The sequence below is a fragment of the Chlorocebus sabaeus genome, chromosome 8 (assembly GCF_047675955.1).
Source record: "Chlorocebus sabaeus isolate Y175 chromosome 8, mChlSab1.0.hap1, whole genome shotgun sequence".
Taxonomy (NCBI): Eukaryota; Metazoa; Chordata; class Mammalia; order Primates; family Cercopithecidae; genus Chlorocebus; species Chlorocebus sabaeus.
Genome location: NC_132911.1, coordinates 110,408,642 through 110,431,504, shown reverse-complemented (window position 1 = coordinate 110,431,504; position 22,863 = coordinate 110,408,642). Strand labels below are relative to the sequence as shown.

General features: G+C 33.1%; 1 protein-coding gene across 12 annotated transcripts in view; it reads right to left on the bottom strand.

The window, feature by feature from the left end:
• OXR1 (oxidation resistance 1) overlaps positions 1 to 22,863 on the bottom strand; it is a 477,189-nt gene that overhangs the window by 48,679 nt on the left and 405,647 nt on the right. For all 12 annotated transcript variants that reach the window (XM_008001339.3, XM_008001336.3, XM_073018312.1 and 9 more), the window contains 4 exons: positions 21,832 to 21,939; positions 20,735 to 20,848; positions 10,593 to 10,742; positions 1,829 to 2,013 (listed from right to left, as the gene is read on the bottom strand). In XM_008001339.3, coding sequence (XP_007999530.2) covers positions 1,829 to 2,013; positions 10,593 to 10,742; positions 20,735 to 20,848; positions 21,832 to 21,939 — 557 coding nt within the window. The remainder of the gene's footprint in view (positions 1 to 1,828; positions 2,014 to 10,592; positions 10,743 to 20,734; positions 20,849 to 21,831; positions 21,940 to 22,863) is intronic.

Here is a 22,863-nt window from a genome sequence, read left to right as displayed (position 1 = left end):
TTGTTTTTAATCAATCCATAAGGCAGAATTTAAAGATATTTCTTTTTGAAGAAATATCTTTAAACATTTAAATCCAGGTGACACTTTCCAGGTGACGATGAATGATAAAACAGTGATTTGAAAGGGAACAGCTATACAGCATCCTTGTAGAATAGTGATGGATTGTTCGGAATAAGAGAACCCCAAAGTACCATATTGCAAATGGAAAACGACAAAGCCAGGCACTGTGGCTCACACCTATAATCCCAGCACTTTGGCAGGCCTAGGCCAGCGTTATCACTTGAGGTCAGGAGTTCGAGACCAACCTGGCCAACATGATGAAACCCTGTCTCTACTAAAAATACAAAAATTAGCCAGATGTGGTGGCAAGTGTCTATATTCTCAGCTACTCGGAAGACTAAGGCAGGAGAACTGCTTGAACCCAGGAGGAGGATGTTGCAGATGGTGCTACTGCATTCCAGACTGGGTGATATAGCGAGACTCCATCTCAAAAAAAAAAAGAAAGAAAAAGAAAAAGAAAGAAAACAAGGTCAACAGAAAAATAATCTCACCAATGTCTCTCTCTCTCTCTATATATATATATACACACACATATATGTATATCTATATATGTATCTCCTTCCTCTTCTCTGAATCTAATCCTTCACTCTTTTACCTTTGTCTCATCCCGTTATCCACCCCCACAATAATCCTTATTTGCTGAAACTGGCCTTGGATGATGATCTACAAATATAACTAATACAGAGGATACTAACACCTTCTAGGAATTATCTGCAACTCTAAATATTAGTCTACCATGTCAAAATAGTATTTGTTGGGTGGAAGGTAAAGTGGAGACTTTTTGAGCAAATGATTTTATTCTGTCACAGATATTCTACCAATTCATTTAGTCTTCCCTAGAAACAAAAATAATTTGTTCCTTTTTTCCTTTGTAAGTTGCTCTGCCCCACAAGGGTTAATTTTAAAACAGCTATCATTCCTGCGGGTTAACACAGGTGTATAAATATCAATATCAGTTAAAGTGAAGACAATTTTAAAATGTTGGTAGTCATGTATGAAGGAATGAGGAGGTTATTTCCTAGTACATATCAATTTCCTTCCTTGCTACTTCTCCTTCCTTTCTTCGTATACCTTTTATCTTTTTCTCCTTTTATTTCCCATTCCTACTTTTCTTTCTGCCCATTACTTTGGACAAGCATATTACTTTCAAAAGCTGTGTCCACACTGTAGTCTCACAGCTATCTTAACATATCATACAAATCCTCTGACCAGTATATTCCAAAGTTAACTCTTTATATTTGAGCAAGTTGTGGGTTTTCTTCCCTGTACTTTACACTATATTTTACACCGGGAGAGAAGATTGCAAACATATAAATCAATTTAAAAAAAAAAAAAAAAAAGGCTGTCTTGCCCACAGCAATGTCAGGTCTTTGCTCATGTGGCTTCTCCCAAATCACACCTCTTCAGTCACTTCCAAGGGAAATTTGAAAACTACCCCGACAGTGATTATTCACAGGGGTAATTTAGAATACTGAAAGCTGTGTCTGAATAAAAAGGGCTGGTAAACACTGAATTAAATGGGCACTATAGGTTGCTTTTCAAATATCTGGTTCTCTGACCACATACACAAATACAAACCTAAGATGTTTCCTAACTATCCCAGGTGCAAATTAAGAATAATCTTCTCAATAATGCATATATTTTTGTTTCATTATTGACAAAATAAAAGGCAGCTATAAGAAAACTAATAAAAATAGTTAAGGTATTAGACAAGGATCAACTATCTAGATACAATAAAGTTGCAAAGGAATATAAATGTCACTCTTACATGGGTAAGGATTCCTTTATTTTGCTATCCAAAATTTCTTTGTACATTGCAGCTGACATCACCTCTTCCATTGGACACATGATGCCATATTCCTCACAGCCATTCTCTTGAACCAAAGGGTCAGTTTTATATGGATCAAACATTATATTATTTGGTGTAACTAGCAGCACACCACTGACTGTGCCCTAAGGTGAAAAAAGAAAGTAACATTTAATCTTCAAGGTTGGTATTTCAAAAATTATCTAGCTATTTTTACTAATTTTCTTCTGATGTTAGACCATATATAAAAATAGCACACTCAGGAACTGTGGCATTCTCATGAAAGCATTTTTATTAAAACCCAAGTTTTCCCAGTAAATTCTCCTCTTTAGGAGAGGTAGAGTATCATATTCCCCCAAAGACAATCAAGTAAGGAAATAAAATTTGCAAACTGAGTAAAATACTGAGTTACCTCATATCAGAAAGGTAACCTCAGTAAGGTAAGAAGGGACTATGAAGTCATGCAAGGCATGTGCCACCTTTTATGTTAATCTGCATACTGCTTCCTGTGTTATTCCCTCACTACAAGTATCAAATACAGTGTCATGTATACAGTGCAGACTCAATAAATAATGTTGATAATCCAATCCATTATATTATAAAAGGAAAAGAGTATAATATCTTTAAAACATATCTTTAAAAAATGTGTTTCCACTTGACTCTGCTACTACCTAGATTTGTGACCTTGGGCAAGGAGTCTCTGGGCTTATTTCTTCATCTGTAAAATTACATAGATTATATGACATCTAAAGTATATAGTGTACATATACTTTAAACTCACCATGAAAAGCTATAAACTTTTAAATATATTTATATAAATAGTGATACAGGGCAGGCACGGTGGCTTACGCCTGTAATCCCAGCACTCTGGGAGGCTGAGGTGGGTGGATCACTTGAGGCCAGGACTTCCAGACCAGCCTGGCCAACATGGTGAAACCCCGTCTCTATTAAAAACCACAAACTAGCTGGGCCTGGTGGTATGTGCCTGTAATCCCAGCTACTTGGGAGGCTTAGGCATGCAAATCGCTTGGACCCGTGAGGCAGAGGTTGTAGTCAGCTGAAATCACACCACGGCACTCCAGCCTGGGCAACAGAGTGAGACTCCATCTCAAAAAATAAATAAATAAATAAATAAATAAAATAAATAGTGATACAAATCCCAGAACGAGCAAACTAGGGTCCACAGGCAGCTGATCACATTAACATGAATATTTACTGAATACTTCATATGTATCATGCATGTATATATGCATATTGCTTATCTGATCTTCACAATCATAGCTCTGAGATGGAGAAAACCATTTCCATTTTACTGATGGAGAAACTAATGCTGAGAAACATCCAGAAACTAGTCCTAAACAGCTAGGATTTGAAGTCCAGGTAGTTCATGTTTTATGCTACATATAATTCCTCTGTATCCAAGTCACAAACTATAATCACTCCAAAGGCACAACGTTCCTTAATTTCATTTTCAAATTTTCAGTCCACTATATATCCTGCAACTGTAAAAATGAAGAGCCAGAAATAATTTTAAAAATAAACTAAATAGCTTCTTATCCAAATAAAAAGAAAAATTCAAATCCTGATTGATTTGGCATCACACCCTCCTCCCAAGTCCATATTCAGTTCTGTGATTTTGCCTGGTTTAACTTTAAGAATATAAAAATTAAGTTATGGCAGATATTGCTTTTAAAAATGATCAAATAAAAAGTAAATCTACAGAAAATGATCATCCAATCAAAAGTGAAAAAAAGCTACCGCAGATGTTCAAGATCATATACAGTTAATGCATACAATATTGGAGAGAAGAGTATACGTATGTGTGTGCAGTTTGGTGAGGGAGAAGGAATCAATATGAAACTCTGAATAGCACCTCATTTAGTTGAAGACATGGACCACCTAAATAAGAAGTAACTTTATATAAACTACAGCCTATTTATCTTTCAATTAATATTTTAATGAGATCCATACACATCAGTTTGTATTCCTGGGTCACGTACCAACTCAAGTCAATGAGAGATGGTAAAGTACATTGCAGAGAACATTTACATTGTCAGGGATAATCCAAGATGTAGATAATCAAGGATACAGTATATTTGATGTTAAAAAAAAAAAAAAAAAACTTTAAAGGTTTCTGATCTTTCATAACTTCCCCTCTCCCATCTTCTGTAAACTTATTTGAGAAAGGAAACCAAGCAGTCAGCTAGAAATAAAAAAAATCAAGCTCTAAATCCTCTGAAAGACTTCAGGTTACTCTTCATTTCATAAATTTCACCTTTGCATTAGTTTTAAACGATTATTTGGTTCACTAGCATAACACTACATTTTGTCTTGTCTTTTAGGAAGATTTTCACAAAGTCAGTGATAACCAGCTATGTATGACAGAAAAGGCCCAGTATACTGATGATGCTTTTAATTCTCTATATACCTTAATACTACAATCCTAGTACTGTAACTACACAAGTCATTTGAAAAGCATCTCAAAACCATGCTTCTACTTTTTGGATTAGAAAGGGTTTGAAGTCCTACCCACTAGACAGATCAATCGGCTAATGTTACTTTCCAGGAATCTCCCTTATGTGCTATTACTAAAAAGACACACTGATATATTCTTTAAGTTTCCTTCCCTCTGCTACACACTCAAAGTTCCCATACAGCTGGGGCTTTCTGCGGTAATCTGTCAGATGTCATTCTCCATAAATCAAGAGTTGGCCAAGAGAAACATTTCTTCAACATAAAATTCATGAAAATGTCTTGAAAAAGTAGATTCTCAAATTCATTTGATCAAGTTGAAAATCATAAACTCATACTAAAGCACTCCCATCTCATTACTTTTAAAATATTTCATAACTCCTACATATTATCCGCATTATATTAACACTATTATGAGCAAGACGTCTTCAATTAAAGTATCTACTTAATCCACATCACCTTCAGAAACTTTAAGCACAGATTATTCTTTTGTATTAACAACTTCCATTTCCTTATGTGCAACTACCTGAATAATCTTCTAAGGAGAAATTATTTCTATTAGAAAATAAGTAAAAAAAAAAATAAAGTCTATCTGCAAAAGAAAAATTACCACTTACATTACAATATTTCTGCAAATACTAAGAGATAAAATCATTATAATTGAGAATCCATCCTAGCAAAGAGAAAAGCTTGTACTGATATTTTTTCAGTCTTACATCCACAATAACTTAACCATTATAGTTATTGTTCATAAGTTTCCATAATTTTACATAAATAACCTTTACTATAATCAACTTGTAGGAAGATGAAAAAAGAAAAAAAAACTTCCATGAGAAAGCACCACTTTCTGCTTCTCTCCTACTGTACAGCAGAATACACAGAGCCAGCCTACAAGGGATTACGTCCCAAAGACACCAGGCTGCAGATCACTCCGAATCCTGCCAATGACCTTATCTTTGCTTTGATCCTTAAATAAAATTTTTGTTCAGATATCAAATGAACTTCTGCTTCTAGCCAAGAACTAATGCTGCCTAAAACTACAATAAACACACACACACACACACACACATACACCACTTACACAAAATACGTAACATAATTGTTTTCAGACACTGGAATGCTAGGCAACGATACCTGAATAAGGAGAAACATGTAAGATCAGCTCTTTGATTACCCAAGCATACCGAGTGGAGAAAGTTTCCAGTCCACAAGCAGAGAAAAAACAAGCAAAACAACAAACCAACCCAGAAATGAGCACTGTCCAGTGAGAAAGCTTTAGAGGTCTACAAAGGGTTCCCTTCCAGCTTTGAACTGAGTACTGATTACCACCTACATGTATAGCAGCTATCCAAGGATAAGAGGAGAGTACTTAAAAAGAGCAGAAGAAACGATACTCAGTGTCCCCACAGTAAGAATAGTTCGTGTTCTCAGTAAACATTAAAGCAAAAAAATCTTGTATTTACAAAGCCTCAGAACACTTACAAGTGTATTGTCTTAGTAAGGAGAAAAATTAGCTACAGACTAAAGGCTGTTATCGTCTTAACAAAACTTATGAACAAGCCATTACCAAGTGATCATCAAAGAAAAAAAAGCCACAATAGGATCAAAAAATAATGGTGCCACAGATAAAAAGTACAAAATATATATAGGAATACAAAAATATTCAGTATCCAATTGCATAAAATTCATGATGTCTGGTAGCCAATCAAAAATTACCAGGCACGTAAATAAACAGAAAAAAATGAACCACATTAAAGAGAAAAATCAATAAAAGCAAACAGATACAGAAGTAACAGAGATGGAAGAACTGGTACAAAAAAAGACATTAAAACAATTATTATAACCATATTCAACAATATAGAAGATTATACATAGTATGGATATGGAAAATACAAGAGACCCAGTATGAACTTACAGGGAGAAAAACTACAATGTGTGAGATGAAATATGCTGGATAGGATTAAGAGTAGATTAGCCATGGCAGAAAAAATATTGGTGAATTTAAAAATAAGCAATTAAAATTATCCAAAATGAAAAGAGAGGAAAAAAATGAATGGAGTATGAGGGAGCTGTGAGACCCAATGTCAAGCAGCCTAAAATATGCAGAATTGGAGTTCCCAAAGAAGAGGAAAGAGAGGATGGGAGACAAAAAATATTTGAAGAAATCTGGCCATTTTCCAAATCTGGCATGAACTATAAACCTACAGAACAAAGCTAAAGGAATCCTCAGCAAAACAAATACAAAAAATATACCAAGGCACATCCTAATAAAATTGCTCAAAATCAGTGACAAGTAGAACACTTTAAGTGCAACCAAAGATAGACACATTTTTTAACAGAACACCAAACATAAAAATAATGCAAGACTTCACTTTAGAAAAACACGAGCCAGAAAACAGTGGAGTAAATTTTTAAAGTTCTGAAAAGAAATAAAACCTCATCAACTGAAAATTCTGTCTAGTGAAAACATCTTTCGAAAATGAAGAAGATATCTGGGTAGAAAATAAGCATATAAGAAGATGCTCTATTATATGCCATTAGAGAATTTATAATTAACACAGTGAGATACTACTACTACAGATCTAAAAGAATGGCTGAAGTCTAAAACACTGAAAACATCAAATGTTGGTGAGGCTGTGGAACAGGGATTCCCATTGCTTACTGGATACAAAATAGCACAGGTCCTTTGGAGGAGAGTTCATCAGTTTCTTACTAAGCTAACAATGGTCTTACCATACCATCCAGCAATCATGATCCTTGATATTTTACCTGAGATGAAAACTTACCACACAAAACCTGCACATGAATGTTCAGAGTAGTTTTATTTACAAGTGCCAAAACTTAAGAGTAATCAAGATGTCCTTTAATAGGGGAATGGAGAAACTACAGTACATCCACTCAGTGGAATATTCAGTAGTAATAGCAAAAAGAATTAAGGTGTCAAGCTGCAAAAGACATGGAAGAACCTCAAACACACACTGCTAAGTGAAAGAAGCCAAGATGAATTCATTCAGTCATACTCTATGATTCCAACTATATGACACTCTAAAAAAAAGGCAAAACTATAGAGACAGTAAGAAGATCATTAATTACCAGGAGTTCAGGGAAAGACAGGGAAAGAGGGATGAATAAGTGGTACATAGAGGATTTTTAGCCCAATGAAACTAATCTGGTAATACCGTAATGATAGATAAATGTCATTATACATTTGTTATAGCCCATAGAATGTACAACATGAGAGAATCTTATGGGCTTTCCTTGGTGCCTGAATATTGGTTCATTGATTGAAACAAATACAGCACACAAAAGCAAGATGTTAATAAGGGAAACTGGGGAAAGGCGGAGAGTGTAAATACAAATTCTAGCTTCTGCTCAATTCTTCCGTCCACTCAAAAGTGCTCTAAAAATGAAAGTATATTAATTTAAAAAAATTCAATGGACCAAAAAAAGATAAAATGGCATAAAATTTAGAAGTTAGGGATCCTTTTTTATAAACACACATATAATTTTGAAAATATACATAAACATGCCAGGCGCGGTGGCTCACGCTTGTAATCCTAGCACTTTGGGAGGCTGAGACAGGTGGATCATGAGGTCAGGAGTTCGAGACCAGCCTGGCCAACATTGTGAAACCCCCCCTCTACTAAAAAAATACAAAAATTAGCCAGACGTGGTGGTGCGCACCTGTAGTCCTAGCTACTCAGGAGGCTGAGGCAGGAGAACTGCTTGAACCCGAGAGGTGGATGTTGCAGTTGAGCTGAGATCGGGCCACTGCACTCCAGCCTGGGCAACAGAGTGAGACTCTGTCTCGGAAAAAAAAAAAAAAGAAAGAAAGAAAGAAAAGAAAATATACATAAACATGAGAGTAACATTTAATAAAAGATGGAAAAATATAGACTTTCTCAAGGCAAATAAACACTGAAAGAATTTATCACTAGGTGACCTACACCATAAGAAATTTAGAAGTCCTTAAATAAAAGGAAAAATGATACAAATGGAAATCTGCATCTACAAAAAGGACTGACAAGCGTAAGGAATAAGTGGATAAATATAATAGACTTTACCCTTATTTTAAAAATTATTTTAAATTAACTTTTAAAGCAAAAATAATAACAATGTATTGTGGTGTTTATAACATGTAGAAATAAGAAGGGTTACAATAAGAACACAGAGGCTTGAAGGGGGAAATAAAAGTATACTGTTATAAGGTGTGTGTACTATATGAAAAGTGGCATATATGCTATAATGCTACTTAAAGTGAAAAGGTGACATATTAAAGATATATATTATAAACTCTAAACAGCCACTAATAGGACAGTGTTACAGCTAATAAGTCAACAAAGGAGATAACATAAAACTATTTTTAAAAACTCAAACTCAATGTGAAACAAAGCAGAAAGACAGAACAAACAAAAAACTAACAGCAAGATGGTAGAGTTAAACCTAACCATATAAATAATCACGCTAAATGAAAAGGGAAAGATTATCTAAAGAAGTGAGATCTAACTACATGCTAACTACAAGAAACTCACTTTCTAAAGTCACAGGCTATGAATAAAAGAATGGAAAAAGATAAACCATGTTAACACTTATCAAAAGGAAGCTAAAGTGACTATATTAGTAAACATCAAAGTAGATTTCATAGCAAAGAGTATTACCAAGAATAAAGAGTGTCTTTCATAATGACAATCAAGTCAATTAATCAAGACAACACAAGAATCCTTAACATTTTTAAGCCTAGTAACAGTTTCAAAATACATTAAAAAAAAAAACAACAAACTGATAGAACTGAAAGGCAAAAACAGATAAATCCACAATAACAGTGAGATAGTTCAAAATTCTTCTATCAATAACTGATATACAGAAAATCCAGAAACACAGGACACTATCACTCAATTTTATTTGATTGACATTTGTGGAATATTCCATCCAACAACACATTCTTTTAAAGTGCACACATTACATTTATTAAAATATATGATATTCTAGACCATAAAACATGTCTTAATAATTTAAGCCTTCAAATAGTAGTATATTCTCTGATCACACAGAATCAAATTAGAAATTAGTAAAAGAAAGTTATCTAGAAAAATAAAACACTCTCAAATGAGTCAAAGAAGAAATCAAGAGAAAATATTTTAATGAAAATGAAAACACAACATTTAAAACAATATTTAGGGCGAAATGCATACCACTAAATGCTTATTATGTGTTTCAAATACTCAAATTTATGAATTATGACTATAAAGACACAGTTCTCATGTGTGACTTCTAAAGATACTATCATGTAATAGACATTTTTTGAGCAAAACCTGGAGTTTATTTTCCAACTCTATTACTTTACTATACTCTCTTTTCAGATTAGAAGTTTTTGTTTAGAAAAGCAACAAAGTGAAGTAGATAAAATAGATTCTGGGCTGGGCGCGATGGCTCACACCTGTAATCCCAGCACTTTGGGAGGCTGAAACGAGTGGATCATCTGAGGTTAGGAGTTTGAGACCAGCTTGGCCAACATGGTGAAACCCTGTCTCTACTAAAAACATAAAAAATTAGCTGGATGTGGTGGTGGGTGCTTATAATCCCAGCTACTCAGGAGGCTGAGGCAGGAGAATTGCTTGAACCCAGGAGACGGAGGTGGCAGTGAGCCGAGATCACGCCACTGCGCTCCAGCCTGGGCAATAAGAGTGAAACTTCGTCTCAAAAAAAAAAAAAAAAAAAAAAAAAGATTATGACTAGGTTTGAATTCTGGCCATTACAGAGAGATCTTGGACCTATTAACCTTTCCTGTTTTGTTTTTCCCTGTAGAAAAGAAATACGACTGCCTATTTCACAGGACTGTTTTGAATTGATAAAATAATTAAGACTCCTCAAATAGTTTCTGGCAAGGTACTTAATAAATACTAGATATCTTTCTATTTGTGTGCTATACTAGTTATGCAGAAGTTCACACACCACACAGTACCCAGCAGCAGTTTTTCTTATTCACACTTCTGAAATATCCTACCAACAGCAACTTAGCTGTGCCTTAGTGAATTTATTTATATCCCATTACCTTTAACAATGACAACAGATCATCAGACTCTAAGTTACAACCAACATCCATACTAACCCAAAATAATAGTATCACCAGTACCTTTTTACAATATTCAAGCATTTGCTGACACTGATGACTTAAAATGTAAATGCCAAACTATCATATGTTAGTAATAACGAAAGCATGATTAAAGGTCTTCTCTAAAGTGTCATTCTTTACCTTGCCACTGGTAATATATTTGCAATTAATTTTAAGAAATTTCTCAGTAAATGCTTCCTCCTCCTCAGAAGTTGAAGACACAACTCGTGCAGGTCGAATACCAGTGAAAGTAGATGAGGGAGTTGTTTCTTTTGGATGGACATCAGGATTCTTTAAAAAAAAAAAAGAAAAGAAAAAGAAAAAAAAAAAAAGCAGAAAACAAAATAAAAATGAGCACACTATTAAAAAGTCAAATGAATAGCTTTCCCCAATAAGTTCTGTTTCATTTCATCACATTCTGGAAGTCAGCCCGAAATATTCTCACGTACAAATCATAGGAAAAAAGTGGCACTGTTTTCATATTCAACAAAGATCACAAACACAGGTTAAACTTACATTTAAAGTGATTTTTAATAGGGAGATACACATATCTATCTATACATTTAAAAAATAAAATCATCTGAAGAACACTGAACACTACATCTCTTGTACCAACACCCAACACATACACACATGTGCACACACACTCAGATGCTTCTGAATTAAACCACTGACTCTGGTAAGACCATGTAATGTAATATCCATCAGGTGCTGGGAGCAGAAAGAAGGTGGAAGGCTTGCAAGCTTGCCTTAGTACCTAAGTATACAGCAGAACCCATTCACTGGAATAGCCTTTCAAATCTCAAGCTACAGTTGATAAATCCCATTCCACTAGATCACAAGTTTCTTAACTTTTTTGGTACTACTGACCATTCTTATAGTGAAGCCTATGAACCAACTTCTCAGAATGTTTTGGAATGGTCAAAATAAAATATAGAATTATAAGGAAGAACAATTAAACTGAAAGAACACAGTATCAAAACATTTTTAAAAAACAAACTAGAGTATAGTCACCCAGGCTGGAGTGCAGCGGCACGATCTCGGCTCACAGCAAGCTCCACCTCCCGGGTTCACGCCATTCTCCTGCCTCAGCCTCCCAAGGAGCTGGGACTACAGGCACCTGCCACCATGCCTAGCTAATTTTTCGTATTTTTAGTAGAGATGGGGTTTCACCGTGTTAGCCAGGATGGTCTCAATCTTCTGACCTCATGATCGGCCCACCTTGGCCTCCCAAAGTGCTGGGATTACAGGCACGAGTCACCGTGCCCAGTGATATATATATATTTCTTTATTAATATATTAAATAACATAAGATTTAGTGGTGACTCTGGACTCTGGTAATTACAAGTTTGAATGCAAATTGTGATATAACGGCCATGAGCAACATTTTGTGTTCTCTGTAACAATTCTAAGGTGATCTGAAAATATCTGTAAGTTCTACTGAGGACAAAGTCACAGATGTGCTGCTTATATTATATTCTCTAATTTTTTAAAATGTTAGAGTTCACTTAAAATTTTTTACATCCAAGTTCACAGGTCCTTTAAATACTACTCCCCACAATTCCCCCCCAAAGTTTAATATTCTGTACATTGTAGGAAAGCTAGACAGATGTGTTTTAAATACTTCCAAAGGCTTTCATACCTTATGAATAAATCCACACTGCCTTATAGAAGTTTTCATAGAAGCAAGGTTCTTCTGAGCTTTGAGTTAAAATCTGTCACTTTGTAACTTCTACCTAATAGCTCTGACTTGGCATTTAGAAATAATAAACAATACTGCCTTCTCTTCAATATCATAAACTGAGATATCTGAAAGGAGCTATCAAACCTGAACATAACTTTTTCTCCCCTAATACATGGATTGAATTCCTTCAACCCATATGAGGACAGAATTTTTACACCTCCTTTCATATATCCCACCTAAAATGTAGGGCTAAACCCCAAGCACTGGGGGAGATATTCAACAAGTGTTTGTTCACGAAAGGACAGACAAGTGCAAAATACTGCAAAACAACTATATTTGATATACTACAATTCCACTGTTTTAAAAACCTGAAATGGAATAAGATTTTAACTTTCATGACACTGTTCAATCATTAATATCTATTAACAAAATTTTCCTCAATCTTTTCATTTTAAAATACAAATTAATAACTTTGTATTCTTCTTGTTGTTTTTGGCAGTTATTATATCTAAGTTTTATAGCATATATAAATTCAGTTAACACAGATAAATAAGTGATATTAATAATAATCTCAATGATATTTATGAATACTTGTTATTTCTAAGTGTTAGACGGACTATTTCATTTAATTTTTCAATCACTCATATGAAGTATACTATGACCTTAATTTTTAAGGAAACTTAAGTTTTGCCAAGTTTGATAACTTGCCAAATGAGTAAGGAGCTAAGATGCAAAACTATGTTATCAACACAAACCAGGGAGCTTAACTGCAATACTATATTGCTTCCTTTTCAAATCTTCTACTAAACAATTCAAAAATGTGCTAAGAAAAAAATAGCTGATGCAGAGCTATAAGAGCGTCCCCTGCAAATGGACAAAAAGCTATCAACAAACTTTGATTCCTCAATTCCCCCAAAATTGAGTTAATAATATTATTATATAGAATGTAACTACATTAGTCACACACAGATATAAATATGTGTATGTATACATATACACAAACATATATATACATACCTACATATATTCATATGTATATTCATATATATACACTCTATATATATGAACATTGTCAAATGCTTTCCTTAAATAAAGATGGGCCTTTTTGAACAATATATGATCTCTGAGGTTACTTCAAAGTCTGAACTCAGTATCTATAGCAATACCAATTTGTCAATGTAATCCTTTTAAAAAGAATATGAGATTAGCAAATGCTCAAAGCAAAGCACAAAAAAGGAGATTACTTTAAAAAAAGATCAAAGTTGTTCAGAGGAATTACCAGACCTTGCTGTAACTTACATAAATGGACACTATTCAAAGTACTAGTATCCCTGTGTAGATGGTTTTGACTGCTATTTTTAAACTGTGATTAATGTATTGGTTTTGTAGCTCATTTGAAGGCTTGCTGATGCTTCTCTGTATAATTTTGTTTTAGCCACCAGAGAAGGTCCTTAAAAATACAGAAATGTAAACATCTATATCTAGCCTTATTACTGCCCCAAATATTCAGATGTAAAAAAGCAAAGGATTGTTAGGGCTAATGATTTATAAAAAGCTTAATCATCACCTAGAGTCATCTTTTTTGGTAGAATATATTATACAATATGATTTGTATGTCATTATAAACCATCACCATAAGTGAATTAGCAACTCCAAACTGTCCACTTCCCTTCCTGCCTTGGCTTTATTGTATTTTTGTTCTTTTGTGATTGAAAATTTGTAGAAATGTTCTCTAGTAACACATAGGTAGGGCACAGAAAGACTGAGGAGGAAAAACCATACAGGCACAGAAATACCAGCACTTGTATTTACTTCATGCAACATATCTATGACATATCCTTTAAAGAAAACATTTATTTTTAAACCAGTATATACTGTATTTTTCTTTCAATTCGATATATATGATGATTGCCATTTAGTGTCTATAAATTATGTTTAATCATCTCTACTTCCTGGGACCAAGGACTTAAGAATGTTTAAAAATCAAACACAGAATAAAAAAACAAAATTAAAATATCAGGATCAATTTTTAATTCTAATTATGGAAATAATGCTCCCACATCTGGAATCTAGGAAAAAAAAAACAAAACTCTCATCCAGTAATTTATCCATTTCTTGTGATGTTAAAAATATAGGAATTTCTTCTATATAAAATATTTGTTTCCTAAAACCTTCGCGAACACTAAGTCCTGTTATAAAGTTTAATTTTTCAGATACTAACCATAAAATTTTGTTCTAAGAATATAAGACTGAGGTATAATTACAGCATAATCTATTAAAAAGTACATTTTAAAAAACAATTCCTTACTAAATTGTTATGTAAAATAGGTTTAAAAGCATCAAAGCTAAATTATATGTAATAATATGAACATAGTATGTATGATTTACGTGTTATTTACACATTTGCATGGTATTTATATTTATAGTTTTATAATATATAAGCTTACCTTTAATATAAGTTATATATCACATAAGTTGGATATATTTATATTAAAATTTAAGTCTAAAAGCATTAAAGTTAAAATCACAATTTAGGAAAAAATTACAATTTATATATTCTATAAAAGATTTAAAACCTGTTTTATATATAACATATACTGTATGTGATAGATATTAGTGCCTTTAAGTTAAAAATATATATATATATATTCTATATATGCACAGAGAGACAGAAAAGAGAGGTTATGTTTGTGAATTGTTAAAGGATGTCATATGTGAGAGCAATTCCTGAAGCACAGGCAATATTCAACCTTTTCAAACTACTTTGATATTCCTAAAATTATTTTAATTTCTTGCATGTCTGCTATTACTTGTAATTAATGTCTATTTTCAGGTATACAGGCATACCAGTTCAAGATGCCAATTAATTATGTGACTATCATGATTAAAAAAGAGAAGTTTTTTAAAAAAGTTTTCACATTATTTTACAAATATTTACAAGCTTCCCAAAGCCCTATGAGAAATTAACTTCACTCTTCGACATATCTTAAGTGAAGAAAATTAACTAAACATCTCTAAAAAAATCTTACTTGACTAGAATTAGAAAGTCTTTTAAATTTCCTTTTCTTCAAAGACAAAAATGTAAAATTCTATAATATATATAAAACTCCATAATATAAATTCTATATAATTATAATCTTATGAGGCAATGTTATGGGTTGACTGACTGTCTCCCCCAAAATGATAATGCTAAAGCCCTAACCTCCAATATCTCAGAACGTGACCTTATTTGGAAATAGGATTTTTCAGATGTAATTATTAATTTAAGCTAAGGTCATACATGAGTAGGGTGGGCCCTTAATCTGACTGTTTTCCTTATATAAAGAGGAGACCACCATGTGAAGACATACACACAGGAAGTAGATGGCCACTTGTCATAAGCAAGGCAGAAAGTGGTGACATATTTACAAGATAAGGAATGCCAATGACACTTGGCAAACACCAGCTAGAAGCAGCAAGAAATGATTCTCCTCTACAAGTTTCAAACGGAGCATGGTCGTACCAATAGTCTGAATTCAGACTTCCAGCCTCCAGAACTGTATGGTAATAAATATCTTTTGTTGTAACCCACCTAGTTTGTCACCCTTTGTTATGATAATACTAGGAAACTAATATAGGTAATTAAACATTTCTAAATCTTCTACATTTTTATTTTTGCTTTGGCCAAGCAAAAATTTCATTCATTACTTCCACACAGTTCTTTACTACAAACTTTCTAGTTCCTACAAATTGTGACACATATATTTAATTTTAGATCATTTGTCTCAGTTATAGAGTACCTGCACTTGCTAGTAGTCATCATTTTATTACTTAGGCAGTATAAAAAGTAGTTAAGAACACAACACAGAATCTAGACCCTGACTGCCAGGTTTTCAATCTTAGTTCTACCACTTATTAACCATCATTCTTCTCTCTATGCCTTACTTTCCTCATTTTTTAAAATACAGATCATGAATATTGTACCTACCTCATGGGGTCAAAGATTAATTAAAGGTATAAAGTAATTAAAATGTTATTAAAGTGTTAAAGATTAATTAAAATTCTGAAATGAACAGAGTAAATACATAGTAAGCACTCTTTAAGTAAAAAAAAATAGCCACTGTAGCAGTATAATCACAGCCTATCCTTAAAAATGAAGATTTAATATGCCTACATTCTATTGCTATTTTATACGTTTTCCTCTTTCCTCCTTTAGGACTTCCTAGGCCTTCCCCAGAATCTCTTAATAGTATTTTTTTTTTTTTTGAAAATTATATTGTCTTATACACCATGTGTATCCAATTCAATTGTTATTGATATTCTATTTTTATATTTTAGATTGATTGGAGTATTCTATGTGAAGTGCTTTATCTTAAAGAGAATATGACTACCTGCATATCCCATCCTTCAATAGAGTATATTAATATAAACATAATAACTTTAAATTTATTTCATTTTTCCATATTACTTAAAACATTCTTCTGCTGAACTTCATCCTGAATATAACACATTAACAGTTTTCGCCTAAAATGGCATTAGCATAATGGGTGAACTTAAGGTACAAAAGAGAAAAAACAAAGGCGTACAAAACAAAAGCAGGTTTCTATATTTATTCAAAAAATGAGAGATTTAAAGAATCTTAGGAAGATGATAGCGCAAAGTGGTAGCTATTACTATACCGACTTTTAAAATGATTAAATGTTACTTAACTCTTTGGGTCCAGTTATTTATTGGGCAAGAGTAGTGTTTCCGAGTTATCATTTTCCAGCTATAAAGTAATAATAAAAAAATATGGGCTCTGAACCAAGTCTGTCTGGGTTAGAATCCTAGCTTACTGAGTGACCTTAAATGCAGAATAGTTAACTTCTCTTCCTCTGTTTCCTCCTCTATAAAATGGATACAATACTTATTGGTCAGGTACTAGAAAAAAACAGATGGCACATCAAACTGAGGTTTTTTTGTTTTTGTTTTTTTTTTTTTTTGAGACAGAGTCTTCACTCTGTAGCCCAGCCTGAAAGGCAGTGGCACAGCTCACTGCAATCCCCGACTCCTGGGTTCATGTGATTCTCCCACCTCAGCCTCCTGAGTAGCTGGAATTACAAGTGCCTGCCACCAGGCCCGCCTAATTTGTGTAATTTTAGTAAAGATGGGGTTTCACCATGTGGCCGGGCTAATCTTGAACTCCTGACCTCAAGTGATCTGCCTGCCTCAGCCTCCTGAAGTGCTGGGATTACTGGAGTAAGCCACCATGCCTGGTAGAAACTGAGTAATTTTAAGAGGATTTAATTATGGAACTATTTACAAAGGTGAATATAGTGTACAAAAACCCAGGGTGAATAATAACAGAAGACTCCTCTATCCCTAAAGAGGCAAGGGGGAGAAACAGATGCCTAAATTTAGAGATGGCTCTGTGGAAAGGGATGACCAAAGACAAGATGAGATGCTGAAGAATGTGGTCACTCTGGAATAACCTTATAGGGCAGGAGCTAGGAGAATAAATATGTCCCCATCTTATTCTCTCTTTCCTTCCCTCTTATCTTCTGCAACTGCTCCAGAAAGACCAACACCAACAGAAGCAAAAAGGCAACAGAGTCCATTGATGCAGTCTACCGCCCAAAGGACACTAGAGAATACAGAGTAAGTCTGGAGGGACAAACACAGAAACCCAGGCCAAGTGCCTACCTCATAAATCTGAGGTAAGGAATAAATGATAATACTTTTAAAGTGTTTAGAATTATACCTGTCGCAATACTAAATTTTAGCTATTTTTATGATTTTTACCATTATTTTGGTTCTATCTCCTTGTTTCTTCTGCCATATGTGAACAAAAAAAAGTGAAAAATAAAAAAAATTTGTTTTACCATGAAAATTCTCAAAATGCAATTTTTTAAGTGAAAATGAGTTATTCAAAATCCAATGAAAGTCTTTAAGCTGACAAAGCCAGGAACATATTTTTAGCCTCATAGTAAACCACTACTAAGCTGGACATTCAAAAAATTTATCAGTAGTTGTTGGAAATATAAACTGACAATCTCTGGGAAAAACAAATAATAACAATACTAATAGACATTATTTTAATTAATGTAATGAAAATATAAATTATATCTAATAAAACATAATATCCTTACTTCTAACGGATTTATACAGCATGGGAGACATAAAACCCAATAATTAGAATATAGAAATGTAGGCACTTGAGATAAGCAGAAAGTCATAGAAATATTATCTTGGAGTCTGGTAACGAATATAATTCTAGGTAAAAAAAAAAAAACAACTAAAATTTACACAATCACTGTTGTAAGAATTATTTCTAACTATTGCCCATAATCTCTTTGATGGCAGGTAAAGAGTATCATTCTGTGTAAAGGGAAGTTCGCACACTCTTCTCTTACCTCTTTTTTTTAAAAAAATTATTTTCTATTTCAATATGTTTTCAGGGAGCAGGTAATATTTGGTTACAAGAATAAGTTCTTTAGTGGTGATTTCTGAGATTTTGGTGCACCCATCACCTAAGCAGTGTACACTGTACCCAATGTGTAATCCTTTATTTCTCACCCTGCTCCCACCCTTTTCCTTGAGTCCCCAAAGTCACTGTATCATTCTTATGCCTTTGTATCCTCACAGCTTAGCTTCCACTTATGAGTGAGAACATACAATGTTCAGTTTTCCATTCCTGAGTTACTTCACTTAGAATAATAGTCTCCAATTCCATCCAGCTTGCTACAAATGCCATTCTTTCATTCCTTTTTATGACTGAGTAGTATTCCACGGTATATAAACACCACGTTTTCTTTATCTACTTGTTGAGTGATGGGCATTTGGGGTGGTTCCATATTTTTGCAATTGCAAATTATGCTGCTGTATATGCATGTGTAAATATCTTTTTCATATAATGACTTCTTACCCTCGGGGTAGACACCTAGTAGTGAGATTGCTGGATCAAATGGTAGATGTACTTTTAGTTCTTTAAGGAATCTCTTACCTCTTTTTTTAAATCTATCCCAGGGACAAAGAATTTACTCATATCACTGGCCACATTAGAGGAAGTTTTTTGGTCCATCTTTGACAGCAGCTAAGTCACTGAGGATTAAAAGATCATTCACGTAACTTTATCCTCTCTATCTCTTTCAGTCAAATGGCAAAAGAAAGAAGGGGCACATTTTCACACAGGTTGACGCCTGGCCTTGTTGCTCCCTTAACTTTTAACATTTTGTTTTCTTTGATCTTATACTTTCCAAGAAAGCCACTAGACAGGCAGATTTAGGTTAAAGCTGAGGAACTGGAAGAGACCCCACAGGTTTCTAGTTAGGCATGATGCTACAGCTTAGATTTTCATAATTCTGCTTTAGGGTTTGAAACACAGGCTAAATCAACCTAAGGCTACATAGTTACTTTGTCACTGCCCCTTATGAGGACATCTCTTTGTAAGTCCCATGGGAAAATGGCATGGCTATGTTCAAAAAGGTACTGTGTCATTTGGTAAGTAATACCTACCATTAAAACCTGACTTCTATTCTTATCAATGATGATAACAAATGTAATATATTCCTTTCATGTGACTGCATTCTAAAGCATAGTATTGCCATAATTATATAAATAAGATATCCAACAAATAAATGAAAAATACCTCATTTCTCTCTCTCTCTCTCTCTCTCACACACACACACACACACACATGCACACATAGAGAGGCAGAAAAAAGTTCCTGGGCAAGGATAAAAATAGTTATTAATAATACCATGTAATTTATTCCATGAAAAAAGTGGTATACTAGAGCTTAGAAATAAACAATTATAGGCAAATTAACATTAATAATTTGTTTTGTTACTAGTTTGCTTGCCATCTGGTATCTTAAGCTTTGAGTGCAAATTGAGACAAAGAAAAGGCTGTCTCCTAAAGTCAAGAGAACAACACAGAAGAATCTCCCACAGCAACCTAGCCATTTAATGAAGAAATAGCCTTTTACATGTAAACAATAGCTGTTATGAAAACAGAAAATTATGATTAGCATTAATAGTTAATTTATGCAGAAAGGCAAAGAAATATATAATTCCTTTCAGAAGATTTTAATCAAAATTATTAAATGAGGTTTAGTTCCCTGAAATTCATTTGTAAAATGTAAGTTACTAGAACACTCATTCTTTAGAAATGCTAGATAAATTAATCTACTATGTTAAATCTTGGATGAGTAAGATGATAAATTATTTTTTAAAAGGCAATGTGTCAAAATTAAACTCACTTAAGAGTTCTAAGTACTATATACTCATTTATTTATAAATGAAATAAACATCAAATTGAACATGAACTTCCTCTACTGTGATAATGTCATGTTTGTTGGGTAAGATTCCTTTGTAAGTTAAATTATATATGTTCTTTAAAAAATAAGAGTTGATGAATATTTTTGGCCCACCACCACCACTTACAAAGGTAAGCCAATTTAAGCTATATGGTTTCATAAGAATGTCTTTTTTTAAAGCTGGGATTTACAAACTTAGGCAAGAAAATAAAAAGTAAATATTTCATTCTAACCATAGTCAAAGTGGAAAGAAAAAAACAAGACAGTCAGTGTAGACATGGTGAGATTTCTTCATAGCCATCTTTGCAAATCAGAGATACTTACAGTGGTCTTATCAAATTCAGCCTCAGATGATGTTGGTGACAGAGGACTTATGGGGCTTAGAGATGGAGAGCTCTCAACACTGGAGACATATTCAGGATCAGGAACATATAGAACCTATAAGAAAACATTCACACAAAGATTTAGTTAAACTGAAGTGCTAATAATAGATGGTGTTCTATAAGCAAGCACTGTTAACAATGACCTTGTTCTATAAGCAAGCAGTATTAACAATTACCAATTAAATAGAAAAACATAAAAATTTTCAAATTATAAGAATATAAAAACATTTTTTAAAAAAGAACATTTAAAATCAATTTAGACACATTTGATAATATATATGGCTGTAACAGGGTGGGGAAACATTAATTTTAATATACTATAGAGGTATTAATCCTAAAGGACAATTTGGCAATAGTGAGCAAAATTTAAAGTGCACATATCCTCTGATATAGTAACTTTACTTCTAAGAATTCACCCTACAGAAATACCTGCACATAAAGAAAAACAGATATGTACACGCATGTTTACTACAGCGGTATTGACCTTAGCAAAAGAGTAGAAATAGTGTAATGCTTATTGTGACTAACTAAACAAGTATGATATATCAATACAATGCAATACTATGCACGTGTGAAAAAGTCTGAACTAGAACTATGATTAAACAGAACACTTTCCAAGAATCAAAGTTAAATTAAAACACAACAACAACAATAAAAATAGGCTAGACCGTTCCTGAAAGAAATGCAAACTGGCAACGCAACTCATTGCTTTTGGAAAAGAAACTGGAAGTTTGAGATAGAGGGATGCCTTACTTTGATAAAGTAATTTTTGATCATATGCATATATTGCTCTGAATATTTTTAAAAGCTCTTTATATTTAAAAAGAAAAATTTACAATTATTTTCAATATGTATTAAAAAAGAAACTCATACAGACATAAAAGTTACTTTTCTCTTATATCGCCAATATGATTTGTTAAAAGCACATATAAAATTATTCTCAAATCTTCTATATTATTAACTATAGTACAAAGTATACTTTCTGCCTTTCTGTTTAATGTTTCTAAACATCAGCACATTAAAAAAAAAAGATACTACCTGTCCAGTAACAACTGCTCGGGAGAATAACTTATTTAATTGAACAAGTTCATTAGGTGTTGTATCAAATTTCAGGGCTATGCTATTCAAAGAATCCCTTGATTCAACCTGTTTATAAGAGAAAATAAATTATTTCAATGTTTAAAACAGAAAAACTAAACTATAATATTTAATGAGCATTAATATATCTAGGGACCAGCTTACATTTGATTAACAACAATATTGTCATCTTTGAAAATAACTGTCAAGAAACACCGTGTTTTGTTAGCAAATGCTCTCAATCTATTACAATACAGAGTACAGGCTTCATCACAATACATTTACATGTAGGTCTCTACTTCAAGTAATTTCAAAATACAAAACATAATTTAAAAATCAAAACCAAATTATTTTCATTTTACAAACGTTTTAAAATAATATACTATTCCTTTGAATAGTTTCTAAAATATTTATAACTTCTAGTAATATACTAATTTCATTTTAGCAAAGTACACCTGTATTAAACTGAAAATGCTACTTCTAATGCTCTTTATGCATATATTGTTATTGCACATATAAATTAGAAAAATATTTGAACTAAAGTTGAGCAATTTAGTTCTGAATCATTCGTATGTTTCCATAGTCCTATGTATAGAAATTGTAAATAATGAGACTTTATCAATTACCCTAAAAGAAAATGTCATTTGGTCAATATAATATAACCACTTAGAGTCCCCATTACATAAGGCATTAAGAGAGCTCTGAAGAAAACACCCCTAAATGCAACTAAAAGTAGTTTTAGTGCACAAGGAATTTACAATCTAGTTGGAAACTAAGAAATAAAAGGTTATGCAAAAGATGAACAATTTAAAATGGAATAATGAATGCAATAGAAGTTTTGAGTATGAATAAAAGCATCATGTAATCCAAATTTTCCAGAAAAGACTACAGAAGATAAATGATTTAAAGCTGGATCTTGAAGAAGGGTTGGAATTTGAAAAGCAGAGAGAAAGGAACGAACTTTCAAAGTGAAGATAACAGACCTGACATAGT